This window comes from Mustela erminea, chromosome 7 (genome assembly GCF_009829155.1).
Source record: "Mustela erminea isolate mMusErm1 chromosome 7, mMusErm1.Pri, whole genome shotgun sequence".
Lineage (NCBI taxonomy): Eukaryota > Metazoa > Chordata > Mammalia > Carnivora > Mustelidae > Mustela > Mustela erminea.
Window position 1 is genome coordinate 21,870,889 of NC_045620.1, and position 25,222 is coordinate 21,896,110.

At 52.6% G+C, this 25,222-nt stretch overlaps 2 protein-coding genes across 7 annotated transcripts in view; one reads left to right on the forward strand and one right to left on the reverse strand.

Moving 5' to 3' along the window:
* Positions 1-514: 514 nt before the first annotated feature.
* On the reverse strand, positions 515-16,528 carry TLDC2 (TBC/LysM-associated domain containing 2). Of its 4 annotated transcripts, none has more exons than XM_032350743.1 (8): positions 16,349-16,528; positions 13,716-13,805; positions 12,297-12,464; positions 11,650-11,802; positions 10,891-10,983; positions 9,143-9,238; positions 2,502-2,575; positions 515-1,069 (listed from the first exon to the last, which is right to left on the reverse strand). In XM_032350743.1, exons 2-8 carry the CDS (start codon positions 13,746-13,748, stop codon positions 934-936), a joined length of 753 nt encoding a protein of 250 aa, XP_032206634.1. In that variant the 5' UTR covers positions 13,749-13,805; positions 16,349-16,528; the 3' UTR covers positions 515-933. The 4 variants fall into 4 exon arrangements, with proteins under 4 accessions (XP_032206634.1, XP_032206633.1, XP_032206635.1 ...); XM_032350742.1 differs by having other exon boundaries at positions 13,716-13,818; XM_032350744.1 differs by lacking the exon at positions 10,891-10,983 and having other exon boundaries at positions 13,716-13,818.
* A 5,516-nt stretch (positions 16,529-22,044) lies between these two features.
* The window catches only part of SOGA1 (suppressor of glucose, autophagy associated 1), a 69,146-nt gene continuing 65,968 nt past the window's right edge, over positions 22,045-25,222 (forward strand). For 2 of the 3 annotated variants that reach the window (XM_032350746.1, XM_032350749.1), the window contains exon 1: positions 22,046-23,465. In XM_032350746.1, the coding sequence (XP_032206637.1) occupies positions 22,068-23,465 (1,398 nt within the window). In that variant the 5' untranslated portion in view covers positions 22,046-22,067. Of the gene's footprint in view, positions 23,466-25,222 lie in introns of all 3 variants that reach the window. The other variant, XM_032350748.1, reaches the window with a different exon arrangement.

Genomic DNA, 25,222 nt, shown 5'->3' on the forward strand with positions numbered 1-25,222 from the left:
AGCTCGTGTGCTGGAGCGGGGGAGGGGGAGGGACAGGCAGAGGGAGAAGCAGGCTCCCCGCTGAGCAGGGAGACCAAGATGGGACTCAATCCCAGGACCCTGGAATCATGACCTGAGCCAAAGACAGCCACTTAACCGACTGAGCCACCCAGGCGCCCCTAGAATCCCATTCTCTTAAGAGATGTGTGTGTGTGTGTGTGTGTGTGTATCTCCATGGAAAATTGTCTGGAAGCACCGTGTATATGAAAATGAAAATGTTAGGGTTTTGGGGAGTCGTTGACTTTTAGGCAATTTTAATTTTTTTTAAGTCCTCTATTTTTTCTACAATCAACATGTATAATTTCTCTTTTTTTAAAGATTTTATTTATTCATTTGACACAGAGAAAGATCACAAGTATGCAGAGCAGCAGGCAGAGAGAGAGGGGGAAGCAGGCTCCCCGCTGAGCAGAGAACATGATGCAGGGCTCGATCCCAGGACCTGAGATCATGACCTGAGCCGAAGGCAGAGGCTTAACCCACTGAGCCACCCAGGCACCCCAGTTGTGTAATTTCTAAGAAGAAATTTCAGTGGGGTGGCTGGCTGGCTCAAGTCAGTGGAACATGGGATTCTTATTCTTAGGGTCATGAGATTGAACCCCATGCTGGGCGTGGAGCCTATTTTAAAAAATAAATAAATAAAAAGAAATTTCATGAGGCTCTTTGTGCTGCTCAGATGAGGTGTGAGTCCCTTTTACTCCTTCAGTCACCTCTACCGGAGAACATAGCTTGCTTGCAGGACTGTCTCGGGTCCCCAGGCCGTGAGGAGGTCTGGTCATAGCCATAGTCATCCAGGTTTCTGAGAAAATGGGCAGCCCTCTCTAAGGAGGGTCCAGAAGGCATTCATGAGCAGGTCTGAGCATCTGTTGCTTCAGGAAGCCGCCCACCACCGGGTCTTCAGCTCAGGACCCAGGCCTCCAGCTCCTTGATGCAGAACTGCTCTTGTCGGGCCAGTACCTCATTATTGAAAGTTGCACAAGGGTGGCTTCCCCCACGGTACAAGTCTCCATCCAACCACAGCCCAAACTGGCCACTAAAGAGAAGAGAAAAACCTTGGCATGACTCACTCCTGGATGTTGGTATTCTAGGTCTACACCATCAGCCACTGGCCTCACCACGACCACAGCACAGTTTTGCCTATTTCACCTTCCCTTAAACCAATTTATATCCAGAATTGTTGGGAATTCCACCTGTTGTTCCCCATAGCATTTGGAGCATTTTTAAAATAGTTATTTCTTTTTTTTTTAAGATTTTATTCATCTAGGGGCGCCTGGCTGGCTCAGTGGGTTGAAAGCCTCTGCCTCCGGCTTGGTCATGATCCCAGGGTCCTGGATCAAGGCCGCATCGGGCTCTCTGCTCAGCAACGAGCCTGCTTCCTCCTCTCTCCTGCCCACTTGTGATCTCTCTCTCTCTCATCTGTCAAATGAATAAATAAAATCTTTATTTTAAAAAAAAGATTTTATTCATCTATTTGGCAAGGACAATCAAAGAGGGAACACAAGCAGGGAGAGTGGGAGAGGGAGAAGCAGGCTTCCCACCAAGCAAGAACTTTCCTGCTGAGCAGGGACCAGGACCCTGGAATCATGACCTGAGCTGAAGGCAGATGCTTAACAACTGACCCACTCATCTGCCCAACACATACACACAGACACCCCTAAAGTTAAATGATTTTAATAAATATATACGGTGGTGCACCACTAGTCAAGTTTTAGAACATATGGAAAATTTTAAATATGGCTATACTTAAACAAAAGAGTGACAAGGCACGGACTCAGCCCCAAACACTTCAGAAAGCATCCATTCTAATCCTCTCACTGGACAGCAAACCAGGCTGGGGCTGGGAAGTAGGTTACTGCAAATCAGCAATGGCTTGTATGTTCTGTGCCAGACTATCTCTGTAGAGGCTCTTCAGGGAGTTGGGTGGGCAAAGAACTTGCCTGGTACTAGTCAAACACTGCTTTCATCTTTGCCCTTGAGGTAAGATTTATTCTGATTTATTCTGCCTGAATCTGGGAGTCTCACCAGGAGTAAGGCTAACTTTTTCTTCCTAATGATGAGTGGTCATCTGCCCAACACATACACACGTGCACACGTATGCACGCATGCGCACGCTGGTTTCTTGGGCAGATGCCTGCCTTCCTCCAGTGAGTTATGAATCCTGATTTAGCCTCCCATCCCCTGACTCTAGCCTCATCCAACCATGCAGAATGCTGTTGCCCAAATCACATGCACACAGACTAAGCTGTCATCAACTGTAAAGACGTTGGAGGATAGTCCATGCCATCCTTTCCCCTCAGTGTTAGGAGGAGGCTTGAGGGATTTGGCTGGGGGACTAGGCAGCACCCAGCAATGTTGAAGGGAGAGGCCTGGAAATTTACCATCAGCCTCTTCTCTGGGGCAGCCTAGCCCAGCCTTTCCAGACGGGAGACCCTACCCCAAGACCCCGGGAGGACTGAGACACGGACCTGCTGCTGCCCATCATCAGTGAATCCAAGTCTCCTTTCACAAAGAAAGAGTTGCTTCCTGTCCACTTAAAGACCTGGGATGACAGGAGAAAAGCTGGGTTACTGGGGGAGTCCTGCCCTTGCAGTTTGACTCCGCACCACAGGGTGGCAGTGTTGTGGAGGGAATGGAACATCGAGGCCCAAGCCCCAGCTAAGCATCAAGAAGCACCCTGGCCCCTGACAATATTTCTTTCCATTTTCCCCAGATTTCACCTCTTCCCTTCCAGTCTGAGTTCCCACAAGGAAGCATCCTGCTTCCAAAGCTGGAGAGAGAAGGAGGAAGGTCCCGGTCCCGGTCAGGAGCTGGGCCCTGATTCTGCCATGAGCTGTTTCCTCTTCTCTTGCTGGAGGCTGCCCACTTCCACACGCTGCCTCATGCTCCATTCCTGAGCAGGTCATGTGGGCCCCACCCCAAAGACACACCCAGACTACCCCCATTTCTGTCTTGTCCATGTCCATCTCCACTCGTGCCCACCCAATCCCTGCCAGTCACTCCTCACTGGCTCACAGCCGCCTTACACATCCCTGCTTCCAGTCTCCTGCCCACAGCCCATCTCCGCTCTGCCATGTGGTCGGATATCATCATTCCTCTGCCTAAAGCCCTCGGAGAGCTCCCCACTGCGATGGAAATACAATCCAACGCCTTAGTCTAGCTGGAAGCCCAGACTGCTCTGACCCCTGCTTTCCTCTCTGACCCCACCTCCCCCTACTGACTGTACTTCGCCTACACCGGCCTTGCTGTCCCTGGGACACCCAAAGCTGTTCCTGCTACAGGACCTTCACACTTGCTCATCCCTCTACTGAGAATGATTTTTCTCCAAGTCCTGAAACGGCCCACTTCTCATCTTTCAGCCCAAATGTCCTCGCATAGAAGTTTCCTGGGTCACCCTGTCTAACGGAGCCCTTCCTCCCAGGCCCTGTCCACTTTTCCTCAGCATTTAGCACTCTTAGAGATGATCCTGTTCATAATGACGTGCCATTACTCGATCCACCTGTAAGCTGTCTGGATGCCCAGCAAAATTCCCAGGGCGTGGTAGAGATGTCTGTTGAATGAACAAATTATTCAAGAGTCAATTTGACCAATAAAAATACTTTTAGAAGGCCACAAAAGTATAGCATATTACTGCCTGTAATTAGCTGTTTAAAAAAAATGCTATGAGGGGGCACCTGGGTGGCTCAGTGGGTTAAGCCTCTGCATTCAGCTCAGGTCATGATCCCAGGGTGCTAGGATCGCGCCCCGAATTGGGCTCTCTGCTCAGCAGGGAACCTGCTTCCTCCTTTCTCTCTCTGCCTGCTTCTCTGCCTACTTGTGATCTCTGTCAAATAAATTTTAAAAAATCTTAAAAAAAAAAATGCTATGAGCAGCCGAAAGATTTTTAGCAAGAAAATAGACTAATAAAAAAATAAGCCCTGGGCTCACAAGAGATGAGATAATATGAACAAGTGACCATGAAAAGACAGAATCATTCAGTTCCTTCTCTACTTTCACCGAAGAATGTGACCTTCAGACTTGAAGGAGTAAGATAAACATTGCTGCGGAAGAAACGAAGACCCTGTGGTGCCATTTCCAATCGCCATCAAGGAGCCACTGAGAATGCGTCAAGAACACAGGAGGTGCCAAAAGAAAGAAGATAGGCAAAGATTACCCAATTACAAAACAAAAGAAAACAAAAAACAGGATTCCAAGATGGGGCTGGGAAAACAGCCCCTGTTAAAATAATTCATTTCTGGCGCTTGGGTAGCTCAGTAGGTTAAGCAACTGCCTTCAGCTCAGGTCATGATCCTGGAGTCCCAGGATGGAGTCCCACATGGGGCTGCCTACTTAGCAGGGAGTCTGCTTCTCCCTCTGGCCTCCCCTCCCCCATGCTCACTCTCTCTCTCTCTCTTTCTCTTTCTCTCTTTAAAAAAAAATTCATTTCATTCAACAATTTTTTTTTTTTTAACACTTAGTACCAGTCATTGTTTTATGTACTGGGTAGAATGGTGAATATACCAGACAAAAATTCCTGCCTTCATGGGGCTCCTATTCCAGTAGGTGGAGGCAGGTAACTAAGTAAAATAAATAGTATGTTGACAAATGCTAAGGATAAAAAAGTAGAGAAGGACAAGAAGGGTTTTTATAAATTTAAATTAGTTGGTCATAGAGAGCCTCTCTGAGATGGTGACATTTGAGCGGAATCCTAAAGGAGGTGAGACCTGAGCCATGTGGTGATCCGGTAGAAGGCAATCTAGGCAGAACAGCATGTGCAAAGGCCCTGAACAGCATGTGCAAAGGCCCTGAGGTAGGAGCAGGCCTGCATGTTTAAGGGCCAGCGCAGAACTCAATGTAGCTAGAGCAGAGTGAGGGAAAGGAAAAATAATAAGAAACAAAATAAGAGACAGGCCAGAAGATGTAGGGTCTTGTAGGTTGTTATATGTATTTTTAAGATTTTATTTATCTGAGAGAGAGAGAGAGAGAGAGAGCAAGAAAGAACACAAGACTGTGGGGGACTAGTGGAGGGAGAGGGAGAAGCAGGCTGAGCAGGGAGCCTGATGTGGGGCTGGATCATGGAACCAGGAACCCGAGATCATGGCCCAAACCAAAGGCAGATATTAACCAACAGAGCCACCCAGATGCCCCAGGCCTTGTAGGTTATTATAAAAACTGGGTTTACTCCAAGAAAAGAAGCTACTGGCAGCTTCGAGCAAAGGAGTGACATGCTCTGACTTAACCTTTCAAAAGGAAAACTCTAGGGGTACCTGGATGGCTCAGTCTGTTAAGTGTCTACCTTCAGCTCAGGTCAGGATCCTGGAGTCCTGGGATTAAGCCCACATCAGGCTCCCTGTCCAGCAGGGAATCTGCTTCTTCCTCTCCCTCTGCCTCTCCTCACCTGTGCTCATTCTCTCTCTCTCTCTCTCTTCCCCACTCCCTCAAATAAATAAATAAATAAATAATCTTTAGGAGGAAGAAAGGAACACTCCAGCTTTTGTGATGACTGGGGTGGAAGCAGGGAGACCTTTTAGGAGGGGTATAGCAGGAACAAGGACAATAATTGTGCCAGCTTGAACCAGGAGACACCAAAGGACGTGGTGAGAGGTGGTGGGTTCTGGATATTGATAGAGAAGGCTGAGCCATCGGGATTCATTGACAACTCAGGTGTAGAGTGTGACAGATAGGCATCAAAGACCCCAAAATTGGGGTTCCTGGGTGGCTCAGTGGGTTAAGCCTCTGCCTTCAGCCTGGGTCGTGGTCTCAGGGTCCTGGGATCAAGCCCCACATCAGGCTCTTTGCTCAGCAGAAAGCCTGCTCCGCACCCCGCCCCTGCATGCCTCTCTGACTACTTGTGATCTCTCTCTGTGTCAAATAAATAAATCTTAAAAAAAAAAAAAAAGACCCCCAAATTTTTGGTCTCAGTGGCAGGAAAGATGGAGCCATTAACTTCATTGGGGAAGATGGCAGAAGAGGTAGATTTCGTGGGGGGAAGTCAGGAACTCAGTTTGTGACCTGTGAGGCTTGAAATGCCAGGCTTGACCAAGCAAAAACTCTGGGTAGTAGGTTGGGTATATGTCAGTTAGGAGTCCAGGGGCAGAGGCCATCAGCATGTGGGTGGCATGCACAGTGGTGAGAATGGATGAGACCTTGAAAGAAATGAGGGTAGAGAGAGACAAGAACCAAAAACTTGCTTTGGGACCCTCTGACGTCCCAAATGTTGTGGAGGTGAGGAGGAACCAGCGAAAGACTCTGCTGAGGAGTAGTCATTGCAGCAGGAGGAAAATCCGAGAACTATAGGATCTAGTATATGAACACAGGAAGGCGAGTGGTAATTGGAAGCCAGCATGTGTTTCCTTGGAACAGGGACCCCTTCCTGTTTCCTGGAAAGATTATCAGGCTGGCTGATGGAGACAATGAAATAGATACCTTGTGTTTTGCTTTAGCAAGGAGTCCATAAGTGCTTGTGACCTCCTTGTCATGGAACCAATAATTGTGTTGCTGAGTCTATCTGTAGGTCCATGCATTGGAGGGGAGGTCTCTCATAGCAAACAAAAACATCTGGAACTAGTTCTTCATCTTTTTTTTTTTTTTAAGATTTTATTTATTTATTTATTTGACACAGAGAGAGATCACAAGTAGGCAGAGAGGCAGGCAGAGAGAGAGGGGGAAGCAGGTTCTCTGCTGAGCAGAGATCCCGATGCGGGGCTCGATCCCAGCACCCTGAGATCATGACCTGAGCCGAAGGCAGAGGCTTAACCCACTGAGCCCGCCAGGTGCCCCTATCTTTTTTTTTTTTTTTTTAAGATTTTATATATTTATTTGAGAGAGCGAGAGAGAGAGTTAGAGGGAGCATGAGAGGAGAGAAGTTCAGAGGGAGAAGCAGATTCCCCATGGAGCTGGGAGCCCGATGCGGGACTTGATCCCGGGACTCCAGGATCATGACCTGAGCCGAAGGCAGTCGCTCAACCAACTGATCCACCCATGCGCCCCTAGTGCTTCATCTGCTGAACAAATATTTCATGAGGGCATGCAGTGGGAGTGTGGGGGATATGTCCTTCCTCACACACTCTGACCCCCTACCCATTCATCTGCTGGGTTCCTAAATGGGCACTGTCCCCTTTCCAATTACTCTGCAGTTATTTTCACATGCTCCAAGAAGACTGCTCGCTTTTGCCCTTCAGCACCTGGTGATCTTGGTTGTCCATCAAGACCTGATTCAAGAAGCTCCTCCTCTAGGAAGTCTCCTTGGATCTCCGCACCCCCGTTCCATACAGGCACTCCTCCTTGCGTTTCTTCCACAGCCCTTATCCCTCTATATTGTGATCGCGTCTCCTCTGTAAGCCGGAGAGCGTCTCCATCTGTTGTTTAGACAGGCAGCCTAGCCGTGGCTGGGTTCAAGCCCCAGCGCCTGCTTCTGCATCCCGTCCTTACCACTGACTAGCAAGTCGCTCAAGTTCTCTGTGCCTCCGTTTCCTCAACGCTAACTGGGGCCGATAATAGTATGTACCTCAGAGGAATGTTGTCATGATTAAACGCGCTAATTTGTGAATGTCTCAGAATAGTGCCTGGCAGGTGGTACACCAGCACCCAGTTAGCTGCGACTATTTTTATGAGTAGTAAAAGTAGTGTGCTTCATGCCAAGCCTGCAACGCTCAGCGTCTTATTCAATAAATAGCTCAGAGATAGAAAAGCTTTAGACGGGAAATGTCGGGGACTATCCCCCTCCCGCCTTCAAAAACCTTGCTTCAAAAGGCAGCAAGTACCCTCTGACTCCACCAGTCTTGTCTCTGTCATTCACCCATCTCCTAGTCACCAGTCACCATGAATTAGAGGCTTAAGATCTGGCTCACCATCCTTCCCTCCTTCCTCATTCTTGCCAGTGTCCTTGGTGAACTTCGTCATCTGCACAGACCCATCCTGTCCCTGCCTCGGGGCCCTTCCTTTTCCAGTGCTGGGGATTTCTTTCTTTTTTTTTTTTTTAATTTTTTTATAAGATTTTTAAAATTTTATTTATTTGACAGACAGAGATCACAAATAGGTAGAGAGGCAGGCAGAGAGAGAGAGAGAGGAGGACGCAGGCTCCCCGCTGAGCAGAGAGCCCGATGCAGGACTCGATCCCAGAACCCTGAGATCACGACCTGAGCTGAAGGCAGAGGCTTAACCCACTGAGCCACCCAGGCGCCCCCTGCTGGGGATTTCTTACCCCACCTCGGCCACTGTCCCATCTGTCCACACCCAGGAACCTTGTCCTTCCGGTCTGTTTCCAATGCCCCTCTCTCTGGATCTTATATTCCAACACTTGGCTCAGCTGGTTGTCCTTGCTCCAAGTCTCTGACCACAAGGCCACCTGTCAACTGTTGTTTCAATCTTCGTCTCATCGTCTTCAGTCTCGCTGGCTGTCCTTCCCCCCACCAGTCCAGACTAGGTCCTGTGGTCCATTTACATTTCCATTCCCTTCATCTTCTGCTTCCCCCTCTCCCTTGGTCACACTAGCTTGGCGAAAGCCCCATCCTGGAGGAGCCCCTCCCAAACCACTTTCTCCATGCCAGAACCCAAGAGCTGAACATGGCTGGTGGAAAACACGTGCCCAGGGGACAAGCTTGCCTTTAAGCTGATGGCCCCTACCTCCAGTTCACGCTGCCTCGCTGTCTTTCTGTTTCTCTGGTTCTCTCCAGGAGGCCTCCCTCTCCACTCCTGTGATGACAATTTGATGCCTTCTCTTTGCTCAGCCTGTACGCTTTCTCCCCCAACCTCTCTCTTAACCAATGACCTCAGCCCCCACTTCATAAGAAGACTGAAGTCACTGGATGTGTCTGTCTTCGTCTTCCTACCTGTATACCCACAGATCTACCTGCACTTGGACCCATCTTGTCTTTGCAGCCTGTGTTGGGTGAGCAACGCCCCTCTTCCTTTTTGAGCCAGTCTGGGGTCACCAGGGACCCAGTGAGCACTGTAAGAAATGAACATAAACAGGGCCAAGGGGGATGCCCTGCCCACCACTGTCCTGTCTTGTTCTTCTGTGGAAAGATGGAGGGATACCAAGCACTGCAGGATGGGAGATAGAGCTAGGGGCCACTAGGACCACAGGATCTTTACAAAACCGCCCCACCCTCCTCCCTGGGAATTTCACCTTTAGCTGTGGGGAGAAGGAGAAGAGGAATGTCTCTCCGGTACCATAGAAGCCTTTGCTGAGTCGAATGGCCGAGGAAGAGAAGGCTCCAAACATCTGGAAAGCAGAAGAGCTTTGCTGTGGCAGCTGGCAGGGAGTGGAGCTTAGTAATATAGGCTTATCCAGCGGGGCACCCAGGGAGCCTGGGACAGAGCTGGGGGGTGGGGAGGGCCCCATGGGCCCATCAATGCCTGTCCTTTCCTTTAATATTCCCTGAGGAAGAACTCTTGCTGGCGTCTTCCTAGTTTTTTCTTAAACATGCTTATTTTGTGAAAGTAATCCTTGTAGAAAAGTATTAGAAGTTATTCGACAAGAACAAAGAGAAACTAAAGTCATTCCAATGCCCCCTTCTGCTCTGCAAGGTGACTGTAACATTTTCCTGAGTTTCCTTCCAGCATCTGTTCAATGCCAGTGTATATATTCTTTTTTTTTAAAGATTTTATTTATTTATTTGTCAGACAGAGATCACAAGTAGGCAGAGAGGCGGGCAGAGAGAGATAGGAGGAAGCAGGCTCCCTGCTGAGCAGAGAGCCTGATGGGGGGCTCCATCCCAGGACCCTGGGATCATGACCGGAGCCGAAGGCAGAGGCTCAACCCACTGAGCCACCCAGGTGCCCCCAGTGTATATATTCTTATACAGAAAACCAGATCTTACAGTACATCTGGGTTTTTTTTTTTTTAAGTTTTATTTATTTAAGTTATCTTTGCACCCAAGGTGGGGCTCAAACTTATGACCCTGAGATCAAGAGCTGCGCGCTCTTCCAACTGAGCCAGCCAGGCACCCGATACCTCTGTTTTGTAACTGCCCTCCCCCTTTCGTTTTTCTTTATAAAAGTTCAAATACACAGAAAAGCAAAAGCAGGTGCAGATACCCTCCATGTGCATTCCTGTGTTCTCCATATTTACTTTCTTGCTCCTTATATATATTGCTGTTCTGTTGGATAGTAAGTTGCAGATACTACAAGCCTTTCACCTCTAATGGTTCAGCTCCTAAGAATGGGGATTTTTTCTCAGGGCAACTGGGTGGCTCAGTGGGTTAAGCCTCTGCCTTCGATCTCAGGGTCCTGGGATCGAGCCCCCGCATTGGGCTCTCTGCTCTGCGGGAAGCCCTGGCTTCCTCTCTCTCTCTCTGCCTGCCTACTTGTGATCTCTCTCTCTCTCTCTGTGTCAAATAAATAAATAAACAAAAAGATTTAAAAAAAAAAGAATGGGGATTTTTCTCATGGATGACCACAATACCATCATCTCACCTAAAAAAAATTAACAGTAATGCCATAATACTATCTAGTATCCAGTTCCTAATACATTTTCTCCATTGGCCCAAAAGTGCCTTTCATATCCTGCTTTAGGAACAAAACTTGAGGCGCCTGACTGGCTCAGTCGGTGAAGCATGCAACTCTTGATCTTGGGGTTGTGAGTTCAAGCCCCACCTTGGGTAGAGAGATTACTTACAAAAATAACCTCTTAAATAAATAAATAAAAATAAAAACAACACTTTTAATAGTTATGGCTTTACATAATCTTTCTTTCCAGCCCTTGGTAATAATAGTTCACTATGAAGCAGAGCCACAGTTCACTTGGCCATCTTCTCCCATGGGGTAGTTGATGGACTTTAAGTTTTCCCTCTCATACAGAGTGTTGAGGGGCAGAGGCAGGACCACTGGGAGGCAGCCATGGGGAGTCGGTTTTGGCTTAATATAAGGAATCACCTCCACGGTCAGTGGCCTTCTGCTAAGGAAGGAGCTCCATCTTGAAGACGTGAGCTCCATGGCCTTGAGGTGGAAGTTCCTTGATATTGGTGTCTTGAGACGGAAGGAGCGCCTGTGCACATGAGTGTCCTCAGGGGCTCTCAGGATTTCTAACATGTTCCTCCCATGGAAGAAGAGCAATTGAAACCAGCATTTACCCCCTCCCCTGGCCCCTGTCTAGAGAGCCTGGTGCCCGGCGAGATCCACACCCCCCATCCCCGGCCTTGGTGAGACAACAGGGGTCTGAGACCAGACCCTCCCAAGGTCCGAGGCAGCCTCCTCATAGCTCACTTTCCCTTTTAGCCCCCAACGAACAGGGGGATGTTTTCAAGCATAAATGGTTCATTAAGGTATAGAGCCCCCTCTTGAGATGTCTCCCCAGTTGATTATTTGCTTCACCTCTGGCCTGCCTCCCTAGTGGGCCTGTAGCTCCAAGAGGGCTGGAATCACTTCTCTCTTGACCTTGCTCTCATCCACATCCACATCTAAGCTCACACATAGTAAGTGCTTAATGTACATGTGTTGAATGGCTGAATTAGGGAAGGAAGGAAAGAAGGAAGGAAGGAAGAGAGGGAGGAAGGGCTCTCAACAGGGGAGGTCTCAATGTCTTCATCATTGTCCCTTGCAAGTGACAGGCTGTCACCTCTGCCTCCCGCCCCTGAGGCTGCCCTGGGGCAGGGCCCCCATTGTGTGGTTGGGTGGGGCCAGGGCCCACCTTACCTGCCCATCCTGGTCCCTCAGCACCAGCAGCACCGGCCCACTGTGGCCTTCCATCTGCCTGTACAGGCTCCGCAGGCTGAAGCCATCTCTTGATGTGCAGAAGGCCAGGCTCCAGGGATGTCCCATGACTCTGGCGGGGAGGTGGAGGCTGAGCTAGGAACAGGGCCGGAGGTAAGCGGAGAATCTGCATCCTCCCCGCTCCTTCCACCCTGCCTGCAGGGTCCCAGATGAACTGAGGTTGAACAGGTCCCACTCACACAGGCATGTGACGTTATGGGTACCAGAGGCGTTTACGGTTTCCAAGAGCCCATTAGAGAGGGAGTATCATTCCCATTTTATGGTTGAAGAAAATTAGGCTCAGGAAGGTAAAGCAACTTGCCTAAAGGCCACATGGGGAGTAAGTGGCAGAGCTGGGATTTGAACCAAGGTCAGCTCTCTCTCGGGACTTCCTCCCCTGGGTCACCTTGGTTCCTAGAGGCGGGAGAATAGATGAGATGCTGAATCCCGCTGTCTCATCCTCCCTACCTCATCCTTCCACCTTCCCCCTGGGCCTTGGGACACAGCAGGAGCGACCCCAGGTGTCCCTGGACCTGGCTGGGGTAGGGCCGGAGGGCGGGACCCTGAGGCTCCTGGCACTGCGCCCGAACCTGCCTAATCTCCGAGGCTCCTAGAACCTGGCTGGCTTCTGCCAGCTGGGGCTCCACCGGATCTTCAGGAGCCGGAGCTGAGACCGGAGCTGGGGCTGGGGCTGGGGCTGTCTCCTCTTCCTCCTCCTCACCCTCCTCCACAGACAGAGCATCCTCCACCCGGCTGGGCTGTGAAGACACAAAGAGGGACCAGGAGACACCGGCTGCCATGTCTTCGGAGCCAAAAGCCTCGGCTGCCTCATCACCCCTGCTCAGGCCCCAGCCACCTCCACCCCAGACAGAGGAGGCTGGTGCCCATGGCTGACAAGACCCGCCCCTGCCAGCCCAAGGTCAAGGGTACACACGCCCATCAGATGTGGCCACCGCAGACTCTGTGGTTTGTCTGCCAGCCCGCTCTAGATCCAGAGCAGATGCCAAGGATCAAGTTCGAAGCTCAGGGGCAGGGAGAAGGGCAGGTGGCAGCCCAGCCCTGCCCAGCCCTGAGAGCTGCAGCCGTGTGTGTCTGCACTTGAAACAGGGATAATAATATCAATAATCCGAACAATAACAACAGACAGCGGCCAATGTCCGTCAGCGCACCCTTGACCAGGCCTGGCTGGGCGTTCGCTGTGCATATCTCTCTTATATTTTCCCAAGAATCTTAAGAATGTTCTCCTTACTCTCCTTATTTTACAAAGAAAAGGAATGAGGGCCAGAGGCTTCCCTGTCAGCCAGGGGGACAACGCTTGCAGCAGCTGAGAAAGCACGTGCAGGTCTGTGTGAGATGTGTGTTCGTCCGTGAGAAGGTGTGTGTGGGCTTAAAATAGACTTGTGTTGGCAAATCAGTGTGAGAAGGTGTTGAGTAACTTTGCGTGTTTACCCATCAACATGTTGTGAGTGTGAGTTGGGATTGTATAAATAGGTGTGTGTCTGTGTGGATGCGGGTTGGCTCATGCACCCATTCAATCGAGCTTCCACTCTGTGCTAGAGTGTGTGTTTGAGGGCGTGTGCGTGTGTGTGTGTGCGTGTGTGTGTGTGTGTGTGTGTGTGTGTGTGTGTACACATGCACCTGCCCACAATGACCTGGGGACTTTTCTTAAGAAAGAGAGGCCTCCTCCAGGATGAAAAATGACCAGGACACTGCTTTCCTAGTCCCCAGGTTCAGGCCTAAGGAGGGGGTCCTAGCTGCATGGTGCTTCTGGACAGAACTCCAACTGGCTGGAGACAGAAGTCTGTGCTCCTTGGGGTCTCAGGACCATGGGGTAGGGGATCCAGGTCCCCGGGTCCTGAACTCTGAACTCCAGGGCAGCTGGAGAGGGAATTGGAAGGGGAACACAGCACACGCCTACATCCAATCCTAGCCCGGACCCCACCCTGCCAGAGATCTGGCCTCCCCCACTTTGCTGGCCTGACCTCCCCAGCCCAAGCTGGGCCCCTTACCAGCCGAGTGTAACGCCAGCGGAGACCTTTCATTCTGTCCGAGCCAGGGCCTGGTAGGAAGAGTCCTGAGCTCTCCCAGGAGAGGAAGCTCTGTGGTTAAGGCCTAGAGATGAGAGGGAGAGGCCTGGGCACACCCTGCTAGCTCCTGGCCACCCAGATGCCCTTTGCTCTCTCTCTCTCTCCCGTCACTCCCAGGATGAATCGTCACTGGGTAGGTCTGTGAGGTCACCTACCCTCAGCATTCAAGGTCTCACTTGGAGTTAGCAACCAACCTGTATTAACCATACCCAGGAAATTCTCGCTGATTCCCTTCCATCTCTTTAACCTTCTGGAAACTTGGCCTAGGGATTCTGGCCCTTTTGGGCAGATGACTGAGCTCCAGGCTGGGAGTCTGGAGTCTCTGGTTCTCTCTCTGACCTTGGATAAGTCCCTTGTACCCTCAGGCTTCAGTTTTCCCACACAAAACACATTGGAGGCCCTCACAATACTGACTGCCAGCAACTCAGTTCCCTCTGAAAGCCAGTGGGGTGTATTTTAACAGAAGCTCGAAAGGAGCCAAGCCTAAACCAAAAGAACAAGTGAACAAAAATCTTCATTTTTCTTATTAAAAAATAAGGCGTGTATATTATAGAAAGTTTGAGAAATGTAGAAAAGAATAAAGAGAGATATAAAAATATTCATAATTTCATCTCTCAGAGATAAACTCTCAACCCTTAACTGTATTTTTTCCAGTCTTTTTCATTTTATAAAGTGCCTTTTCCACTTAAAAATGAGAATTTTCCAGTGACATTCAGCACCTTTTGAGCACATGATTTTTAATGACTACGTATTATCTCATCATAGGATGTATCATTTATTCCTTAACTGTTGGACATTTTGTTTGCTTCTAATTTCCGTGATTATAACAAAACTGTAGTGAAATTCCCTGCTCATAAATACTCATAAGTTATATACTTTATGATAAACTTCAGAAGTTGAATGCTGAATCAAAGGGCATACACACAGGTTTTTGTTTGTTTGTTTGTTTTTTAAGTACTCTCTGCATCCAGCATAGGGTTCTAACTCATGACCCCAAAGTCGAGTGTTGCAGGCCACTGACTGAGCCAACCAGGCACTCCCATATAGTTCTTTTTTTTTTTTAAGATTTTATTTATTTGGGCACCTGCGTGGCTCAGTGGGTTGGGTCCCTGCCTTTGGCTCAGGTCATGATCTCAGGGTCCTGGAATCGAGCCCTGCATTGGGCTCTCTGCTCAGCAGGGAGCCTGCTTCCCCCTCTCTCTCTGCCTGCTGCTCTGCCTACTTGTGATCTCTCTCTCTGTCAATAAAATAAATAAATTTTAAAAATTTAAATAATAATAAAAAATAAAAATAAAAAAATTTTAGGAAGGTTTTATTTACTTATTTCAGATAGAGAGGCCAAGTATGAACAGGAGGAGGGCCAGAGGAAGAGGGAAAGAGACAAGTAGACTTCCTTCTGAGCCAGGAGCCTGACATGGGGCTCAATCCTAGGACCCAGAGACCATGACCCCCACCCCCGCAAAGTCTTGTGCTCAACCCACTGAGCCCACCAGGAGCCCCCTATAATTCTTTTTATTTTAATAAATATTTATTCATTTGACAGAGAGAGAGATCACAAGTAGGCAGAGCAGCAGGCAGAGAGAGAGGGGGAAGCAGGCTCCCTGCTGAGCAGAGAGCCCAATGCAGGGCTCGATTCCAGGACCCTGAGATCATGACCTGAGCCGAAGGCAGACGCTTAACCCACTGAACCACCAGGCGCCCTCTACAGTTCTTGATAATGTTTCCAAGAAGGAAGGCTTCCCAATGCTTAAAGCTGACCCACCTTGAGGTATCTTTAGCGAATCTCAGGGAAATCTATTTCTGATCATCAAATTTTATACCCTTAAATTACAGATAAGGAAATGACTACTCAGAAAGTGGAAGAGACTTACCATTGCCCCACTAGTATAACACGGTGGTGACGAGTACAGTCTCTGGAGTTGGGGAGTTCAAATCCTGGTTTTGCTACTCTCTTACTATGTGACCTTGGACAAGTTAATCAACATCTCTGTGCTTCACTTTTCTCTTCTGTAAAATACTAATAACCACCTCATAGGGCTGTTGTAAGAGTAAAAGAAAATAATGCCTGGGGTGCCTGCGTGGCTCAGTCAGTTAGGCATCCAGCTCTTGGTTTCAGCTGGGATCATGATCTCCTGGATGGAACCCTGCTCAGTGGGGAGTCTGCTTAAGGATTCTCTCTCTCTACCCCTTCCCCAACTCATGCATGCATGATCACCCTCTGTCTCAAATAAAGAATTAAATAAACCTTAAAAAAAAAAAAAAAAGATAATGTCTGAAGAACTAGGATGCTGGACCCAGCCTCCGTCCTTCTGTTTGCAATTCAGTGAGATAACCCAGAGCGCCTGGTGTTTGGTGAGCAGTGGGTAAATGACAGTGCTTACCGCTATCCCCCCAACACCGCCTCTGAGAAATCCAGGGCGCAAATTCCTGACACATGGCCACTCAGTTTCCACCTGGGCTCTTCTGGGACAGATGGTCACGTGATCATTAATGGGGGGGAAGAAGTAGCTCAGCAGGCAAGGAAAAGGCAGGAACTATGGGAAAATGTAACTTACGCTGCAAAGCCTTGGTTTCTGGCAATCTCCCAGCCTGTCCAGCCCGAGGATTTCCTTAGCACATCTGCCCGAGAGACAGGGCCACTTCCAGAAGGAACTCTTCCACCCGGCAGTCTGTCCAAAGCAGCTTTATCTCTGCATCCTGGTACCTCCCCACCCCCCAGTAGCAGCAGCTAGCCCCTCCGCCCCAGCCAGGCTCCAGGCGCTCCTCCCTGGCTCTTATACCTGCCTCGAGGGTGGCAGCCCTGGCCTTGTGCCCACTCCCGTTCCAGTCGGGAAGCCTGACAGTGATTATCGCCCATCAGAAACTCAAATCCCATAAACACACACAAACAAGACCTTGTCACCCTCTGACCTCCAGCTCTGCCCTCACCAGTCCAAGGGGATGGAGGACACTGACATCATAGCTGTCAGGGGCCACCCAGTGCCTGAAGCCTACCATGAGGAACTTTGCTTTATCAGGTAGAAATGCTACAGGAAAGGGCAATGCTATGGGACTCTGTTGATCACCCCACTCCGATGCTGTTGGAGGGGAAGCCCAGGGCTGGGAGGCAGAGAGAGGTCCTGCTCTGTCCTGCTTGTTTCCCCTCTCTCTGGTGAAGTGAGGATTCTTTCCTTACTGGCTTATTGTGACAGTACGTGAGATCATTCACAGGAAGCCCCGTGGTTGGCACACAGTAGGCACTTTGCCTACAGGGGTTCCTTTTCTGTCCCTGGCTCATGGTAGGAGTCCATGAAAGCTGTGTTGTCAAACCACAGAACCTCAAGTTGGAAAAGGCTTCAGCTAATCCCAGAACAAGCAGTCTCGCCCCAGGGCAGTGTCCCCTGGAGAATATGTCCACCAGCGGTCTCCTGGCCTCTGCTGGGTGGGTGGCCCCTTGTCTCAGGACGCCCACCTCATTCTCACACAGCCGAGAGGGTTCTCTTCTGCTGGGCTTTGCGTTGAGGACCTGAGTCCCTACCTAGGCTGCCCAAGGCCAGGTCTCTTGGAGCAATGCCCTCTCCAGGAAGGGTGGGGTGCAGAAAAGACTTGTATTATGGGGAAAACAGGCAAGTGAAGGGCCCTGTTGCCATCCCAAACACGGCTGTTGCACTATGTGTTTAAACTGTAAATGGTCAGGGGTCACACGTTCGGCTCTCTGAGCCCTCCCGGCCCTTCTCCCCACCATATTTTCCTTAGGCTTAATACCTGACCCACCGGGCCCTTTGAGAAGCCAGTGAGATCTGCCTTGCTGTCCCATTCTTTGTGCTTGTGTCCAGGAAAATCCAGAATGTGACCTGTCAGGACCACCCATTGCCCATAATAGGCCCCCGAAAGCTCCCACGATGGGATCCTAGGTGCCAGAGTGCCAGACATCCCAGCTCTGCCTTGGAGCTTGCGTTCTCCTTTCTTCTCCAGACCACACGCCGCCTCTCTCAGAACGCCAGTATTATTGCCAGCAAACAGTCTGAATGTCCAGTCAAAGGGAGGAAAGGTTAAGTGACCCTTGGAACATCCACTCCGTCGATTATTTCTAAGTATTAAAAGTGATGTTTACCAAGAGTTTATAAATGCACGGGGAAATGTCTCTGCGCTCTGGTGAGTGGGAAGAGGCAGGACATAAAATCCTATGTGCTGCACGGTTTCAGCTATGGGAAGTACACTTGACTAGAGTCCTTTCTAGAAAATACTCCATGCTTTCTGGGCGGGCTGGCTTCACCTCACACGTCCTGGGAAATCTGGTTTCTGTTCTCTGAGAACTGAGGTCTTTGCGCTCCTTGGTTTCCTCAGTCTCACCGGGTGACTTTATTCTCCACTGAGAAAACAGAAGCCATCGTCTGTCACCTCCTCACCCACCTGACAGAAGTCCCTGCATCTCATTCAAGTCTTCCATCCTTTCTCCAGGACAATGGAGATAAGGGCCCTGCTCTTTTCAAAAGCCAAGACCCCATCTCTCTGTCTGTCCCTCTGCTCTCTCTCTCTCTCCATGTGACAGTCCCCTCCCCAAATGCCCCATTTCTCTTCTTCCTGCACTCCACCTCTATGTCCTATTCACTTGTCAGTCCACTCCCTTTGGCTTCTGTCCCCACAACCCTGGCTCCCCACCTACTCAGTGAGGACTCCCTGACTATATTATACTGAAAGCAGGTTCCCCTACTAATTCCTCTAAATTTTCCCACAGCCAGTGGTTTGTTTCTACCATGATTTGTACGATGAAAAGAAAAAATCTTTAGTTTAAAAAAAAAATCACCTCTTCTTTGAAGCCTTCCTGGATTTAGTCTTCCTTCTGTTTTCACCATGTTGGTCAATTTAGTGGCTTGAATGGGAGAAAATAAACTGCTTTTCCACTGGGTCACCGGCATCCTTTCTTATAATCTGATATCTAATTCTTATAATCATTTGATGCTTCATTCCTTCTTGGGTAGAGCTTCATGCAGCATACACTGTGTGCCTGAGCTGAACATAGGCCATTAGCGCAGCACAACAGACTCTGAAACTGGATGACCCTGGGTTCTAATCGGTCTCAGCTCTGCCACTTCCAAGCTGTGTGACCTTGGACAAGCATTCCGGTTATTCACTGCCGCGTAACAAACTACCCCAATACCTAGTGGCTTAGAACAACAACATTTATTTTGCAGTTTCAGACAGCTCATTTCTGCTCTACTTGGCATCCGCTGGGACAGTGCCAAGGCTGGGGGCTGAATCCTCTGAAGGTCCACTCTCTCACGTGTCTGGGGGTTAGCAGGGACCAGAACCGCTGTTGTCGGCTGGAACACCTTCACCAACCTCTCCAGGAGGCCTGGGCTTCCTCCCAACACGGTGGCTGGGTTCCAAGGTGAGTGGATTAAGAGAGAAAGCACCTGAGCCCACGAGAGAGTGCTGAAGAGCATTTTTTTTTTTAAGATTTTTATTTATTTATTTGACAGTCAGAGATCACAAGTAAATAGAGAGGCAGAGAGAGAGGAAGGGCTCCCTGCTGAGCAGAGAGCCTGATGTGGGGCTTGATCCCAGGACCCTGATATCATGACCTGAGCCGAAGGCAGAGGCTTAACCCACTGAGCCACCCAGGCGCCCCTGAAGAGCTTTTTATGAGCTAGCCTTGGAAGTCACAGCATCACTTGCCACTGTCTGTTGGTGGAGGCAGTCACAAAGGCCTACTGAGGTTCAAAGGGAAGGGATATAGATCCTGTCCCTCAATGGGAAAAGTGTCAATACCACACTCTAAAAAGAATGACTGGGATGAGCTGTATATTGTTGTACCTCTCTTTGGAAAATAGTCAAGTACAAGGGGCTCCTAAGCTTGGGCATCTGGGTGGCCCTGTTGGTGAAGCATCTGCCTTCAGCTCAGGTCATGATCCCAGGGTCCTGGGACTGAGCCCCGCATCAGTCGCCCTGCTCAGCGGAGAGCCTGCTTCTCCCTCTCTTGATGTTCCCCCTGCTTGTGTGTGCGCGTGCTCGCTCTCTGTCAATAAATAAATTAAACTAAAGAAAAGAAAAGAAAGAAGCTCCTAACATTCCCGAGTTCCTCTGCTGAAGGGTTGAGCTCAGAGCCTTGCCTAAGTGAGTGCCCAAGGGTCGGGAAGCTGCAGACAGCCTCCCTGTCTGTGTGTAACCAATTCTAAACTCCCAGCAAGTCTCATTCCTTCTGTAGTTTCCCTGGTCTGAACTGAGCCTGAGTCTAGACACTCCCTGCATAGGCGCCCTCACCCCCAACCTTGGACTCCACCCCACCAGGTCTTATTGCTCTCCTGGGGCTACACTGTAGATTCATGGCTCCCCCAACCCAAAGACCCTCCGAGCAGGAAGAGCCCTCAGATTCCCCCCACTCTGGGCCATGACTGTTGGGACCCAGGCAAAATGTACGGTAAAGCCAGGACTCACGCCCAGGACCAAGTGGGCATGACCACTGTACTCTCAGGACCACCGATGTGGCCATGGGTTTGTTAGGAATGGCTGAGCTGGCCAGGACTAGCATGTCCCCTGCCTGGATTCATACCATCCAGCCTCTCCAAGCCCACATTCTTGGAGAGGAGAAACCGAAACACAGAGAAGGCAAACCATTTCTGAGAACTCACTAGAATTCTCTGTACCAGTCTACAAGAAATGGGGACATCAGAGCTAGAAGGACTCTGTCATCTGCTACATCAGACTAAATCAGGTGAGGACTCGGGGGCACAGGAGGTGGGAAGTCTTGCTCTGGCCCTTGCCCCCATGCCACACAACCCTACTTCATTTTTTAAAAAAGATTTTATTCATTTATTTGATAGAGAAATCACAAGCAGGCAGAGCCGTAGGCAGAGAGAGGGGGAAGCAGACTCCCCGCTGAGCAGAGAGCCCAATCATGCGGTACTAGATCCCAGGACCCTGGGATCATGACCTGAGTCGAAAGCAGAGGCTTAACCCACTGAGCCACCCAGGTGCCCCAACTCTACCTCATTTGTAGTGAATCTGCGGTGGCCCATCTCCTTCCTATACTGGATGCTTCACGAGGTCAGGAAGGTACAGTGACAAGTCCACTCATTGTTCTATCTGGTGCCTCTGGACTAGGCACCAGGATGGTTGGGGGAACAGGGGAGCTGTGCTATGCCAGGATGGGGTCTGAATGCCTGGAAAGAAGGCTTTGCGGAGAACTTGCTAAGTGGCCCTGCTCCACAGGGCTCTGTGGGGGCGCCTGGAGGACAATTCTGAGGGTGGAGGGGCACTCACACCTGAGTGGACACCTGGACACACCTAGATCAGGACGAAGCCATGTCTCAGGTGAGAAGGCACACCCCAGGATTCTCTGCTGCGAGAGAGGTGGGAAAGACATGAAGAAGCAGACCTGGTGTCAACCGACTGTCAAGGGCAGGAAGAGAAGAAACAGGACTTGGCGGGGGGGGGGGGAGGGGGGGGGGGGGGGGGGGGGGGGGGGGGGGGGGGGGGGGGCGGAGAAAAGGGTCCGGTGGATGAAAAGGGTAAGAACGGGGCGGGGTAGGGGAGAGAAGCTGGTGTAGAAGGATAAACATCACCCTGCAGCCCTCCCCAGGGGGCAACGTGGTGCCACGCTGAGGATGGGTGCCCACCCGTGGGGCAGCCAAAGGACTTAAAACCGGCTCTGCATGGCGGTGGCTAGGTGACGGGGAGGAGAGCAGCAGCAGAGAGCGGGGGAGGGGACGGAGGAGGGGAAGGTGTGACAGACACGCGAAAATCCACAGCAGAGCCAGAAGCACAGCCCTGCAAGGAGAGAACTGAAACCCATCAGAGCCAGGGCTCTGGGCAGTCTGGGGTTGCTCGGGGGACGGAACGTGTAGGGATCAGGACAATTGTCTTTAGTCTGCGCCAGCCCCCTCCGGGGGGGAGGTCAGAATCTACTCCCAAAGCATCGCCGGTCTGACATCTCATAGTGGGCCACCCCCATTTTAACTATGCAGAGCCTGAAACCGGGTTGGGGTGGGAGGGAGTATGCCTGAGATCCCAGCCCGCCGAGGTGTGCAGACCTGGGCATGCACCTAGGGCTTCACGGTCCCTACGCCTGTGAGAGGGAGGCTGAGCTAGCTGAGCCAGAGAGGACGCCCTGGAGGTGTGAGGTCTGGGCTCCATCCCCGCTCGGCCATTGACTTTGGGCTAATCGCTTACCTTCCCTCGGCTTCAGTTTATGCATCTGTACTATGGGATAATTGTCTTGCTTTGCAAGGTTAAGGGGGGCGGAGTTTGCGCACGCTCCGCACGGCCGCGAGGGGCGAGGCACCGGCGGTGTATATGGATGCTGGCTCCTGCGATCTGAGGTCGGCTCGGCCTCTGCCTCCGAGTCCCCTCGCTCGCCGCTCCCGCGGCCCCTGCCCTGACCCTGGGCGGAGGGGAGCGTCGGCTGGGTGCGTTCCGCTGGCGGGCAGGGGAGGGGGCGGCGGCGGAGCGGAGCAGGAGAGAGCCGGGGCCGCGGCAGCTCCGGCCTGCCTGACCCTCGAGGGGGTCGCTGTTGCCTCGCAGATCCCTCCCTCGCTCGCCGCCTGTGTCCCTCCCTACCGCTCCCGCCGCGTCCGCCTTTTGTTCGCGGAGCCGCGCGCCCCCGAGCCGAGGCGGCGGGGCGGGGAGCTGGCGGGGCTGCGCGGGGGGCGGGCCGCGCCGGGCGGAGCCGGGGCCCGGGCCGCAGTCGGACTCGGAGCCCGGGGGAGCGACCGGCGCGCAGGCAGTCGAGGCCCGGGCGCGCTCCGGGGGCGCGGCGAGGCCGAAGGGGCGGGCGCCGGGCGGAGCCGCAGCCGCAGCCGGGGCGCCTGGAGGCGGTCGGGCCGCTCTCTCCGAGCCCAGGGCAGCGGAGAGCCTGTGCGGAAGGGGTCCGGGCCGGAGCGCAGTCCCGCGGCTGAGGTGGGCCGAGAGGAGCAGCCGCCGGAGCGGCCGGAGCGGCGCCGGGACCCTCCCCAGGGGCGCGGAGGCCGGGCGGGCCCGGGCCATGCGCACCGCTCGCTGAGGCCGAGGGAGGCCGCGATGGAGGTGCCGGCGGGGGAGCCCCCAGCCCGGGGCTGCGGTCCCCCGCCCGTGCCCGCCCCGGAGAGGAAGAAGAGCCACCGCGCGCCGTCGCCGGCCCGGCCCAAGGACGTGGCCGGCTGGTCTCTGGCCAAGGGCCGCCGCGGCCCAGGCCCGGGCGCCGCAGCCGCCTGCAGCGCCGCGTCCTCCGCGCGGCCGGACAAGAAGGGGCGCGCGGTGGCGCCCGGGGCGCGGAGCGCGGGGACGCGGGTGGCCGGGGTCCGCACCGGGGTTCGTGCCAAGGGCCGCCCGCGCCCCGGCACCGGGCCGCGACCGCCGCCCCCACCGCCCAGCCTCACCGACAGCAGCTCTGAGGTGTCGGACTGCGCGTCGGAGGAGGCCCGCTTGCTGGGCCTGGAGCTGGCGCTGAGCAGCGACGCCGAATCGGCGGCCGGGGGCCCGGCGGGGGCCCGCACGGGGCAGCCTCCCCAGCCCGCGCCGCCCGCACAGCAGCCCCCGAGGCCGCCCGCCTCCCCCGATGAGCCGTCGGTGGCCGCGTCGTCGGTGGGTAGCAGCCGCCTGCCTCTCAGTGCCTCGCTCGCCTTCTCCGACCTCACCGAGGAGATGCTGGACTGCGGGCCCGGAGGCTTCGTGCGAGAGCTGGAGGAGCTGCGCTCGGAGAACGACTATCTCAAGGTGGGGGCGCCGATGGGGCAGCGGGAGGCCGTGGGAGACGCGGGTTGTGGCGGCCCCAGGGGCCTGAGGCACTAGCCGGCTCACGGCGCCGCGGAACGAGCTGGGAAAGGGGGCCTAAATCCTCGGGGACCACCCTGAGGGCGACGTAGAGCTCCCACACATCCTGCCTCCCTTTTTATTTGGGAAACCGTCCCCTTGAAGAGGAACCCAGTTGAGGAGACGGGCCAGAGGGCCCTGATTTTGGAGGGAGGGAGTCTGGAGAAAACTGCTTTGGAAGATGCCTAGCTGCATTACTTGGGATGGGGTGGAGGGAGTCAGTGAGGGTCTGGAGCCTGTCCTTCAGCTTCTTAGAAGTTCCCCCCTCGCCCCCTGCTAGGGGCCAGGCCTTTGGTGGCTCTCTTTTTGGGGGACAGGTATTGGGGTGCACTTGTGCCACAGGGAAACCTGTGGCTGTCCCCTGCCAAGGAGAGGCTGGAACACTGTGCTGAGTCTTCACCCAGAGCTTTCCTTGGTGCAGGCCTGTCCCCGCCTGTCTTTCAGGGCGGGTCCTGTTTGAAAGCATGACATCTGGGAACATCCCCTTGGCTAGCGTCCGACTTCCGCCCAGTGTAACGGTCCCACAGCCTGGAAGGATGATGTCGTGGGAGAACTGGTTCAGGGGCCGCTTCCTAAATCCCAGGATGTTGTCTTCTGTTCTCTTCTGCCCTGTGCACACAGCAGTCCCACTGGCGCCCCATGGCCCAGGGCCCTTGTCCTTCCCGTGCTCCTGGTGAGAGGAGGGAACCTGTCTGTCTGAAAGGGGCATTCCTTCTGGGCATCTTGGGGACCTGAGACCTTCCCTGGAGAGCATACCCGTCTTGCCTTCATCCTCAAGGGGGGAATGAGCACCTATTGGGGACTGGCCAGTCTCTGCCTGCTCACTGCCTGGTCCCCAGCTACTCCACAGGCAGCCCAGTGCTCACGTACTGGCCGTGGCTGGGGAGACTGAAAACTTCATGGGCTCTCCTAGCACTGGCTGGACATGGTTTTGGAAAAGGCCGCAGTGCTACCTGCCACTTTTGTCCGTTGATGGCCTGGCACAGCACCCCAGAGTACCCTGGCTGAGAGCCCCAGAATTAACACCCTTCTGCTGATTGATGTCTGCCTGCCGGCACTTAGCTTTGCACTGTGGCTCTTCTGGCCAAGTAGGTTTCCCTCTCGTGAGACTTTTAGGGTCTTGCTCAACTGTGTCTCTCCCTCCCGATTTCCCCCCAGAATCTCCTCTCCAGCATGCGCTCAGGAAATGCTTGTACAATAAAAAGTTTGAATCAGCATAATCCACCCCTTCAGACTCTGATCTTACCCCAAGCTAGGTCTCAGCTTCCTCATCTGTTAAATGGGTGGGTGGGTCTTCCTAAAGGCCCCTTTCACAGCTGACAATTGAAGGCTCAGCCAGCGCTCACAGTCTTCAGAAGCCCGGGGTGAGGAGAGGCCATGCGGGGGGTGGGTGGGAGGACAGAGACAAGCCAGAAAGAGGCCTGGCCCTGCCGTCTTAGTGCCCTGACTGCTTCTGGCCCTGGCTGCCGGAGCTGCTCTGAACTTAGACCTCCTGGCCCACGTTCTTCATCCTGGCAAGGGAGGTGGGCCCTGGAGCTTTGCTTCAAGGTCTCCTCCTGCACCAACCCTTGTGGGCTCCTGTCCATTCCATGAAGTCATTGGGCAGAGCTTTGGAGCCCACCTGGGCCAGTGGTGATTGTTAAGATGGACAGTAGTCCCCA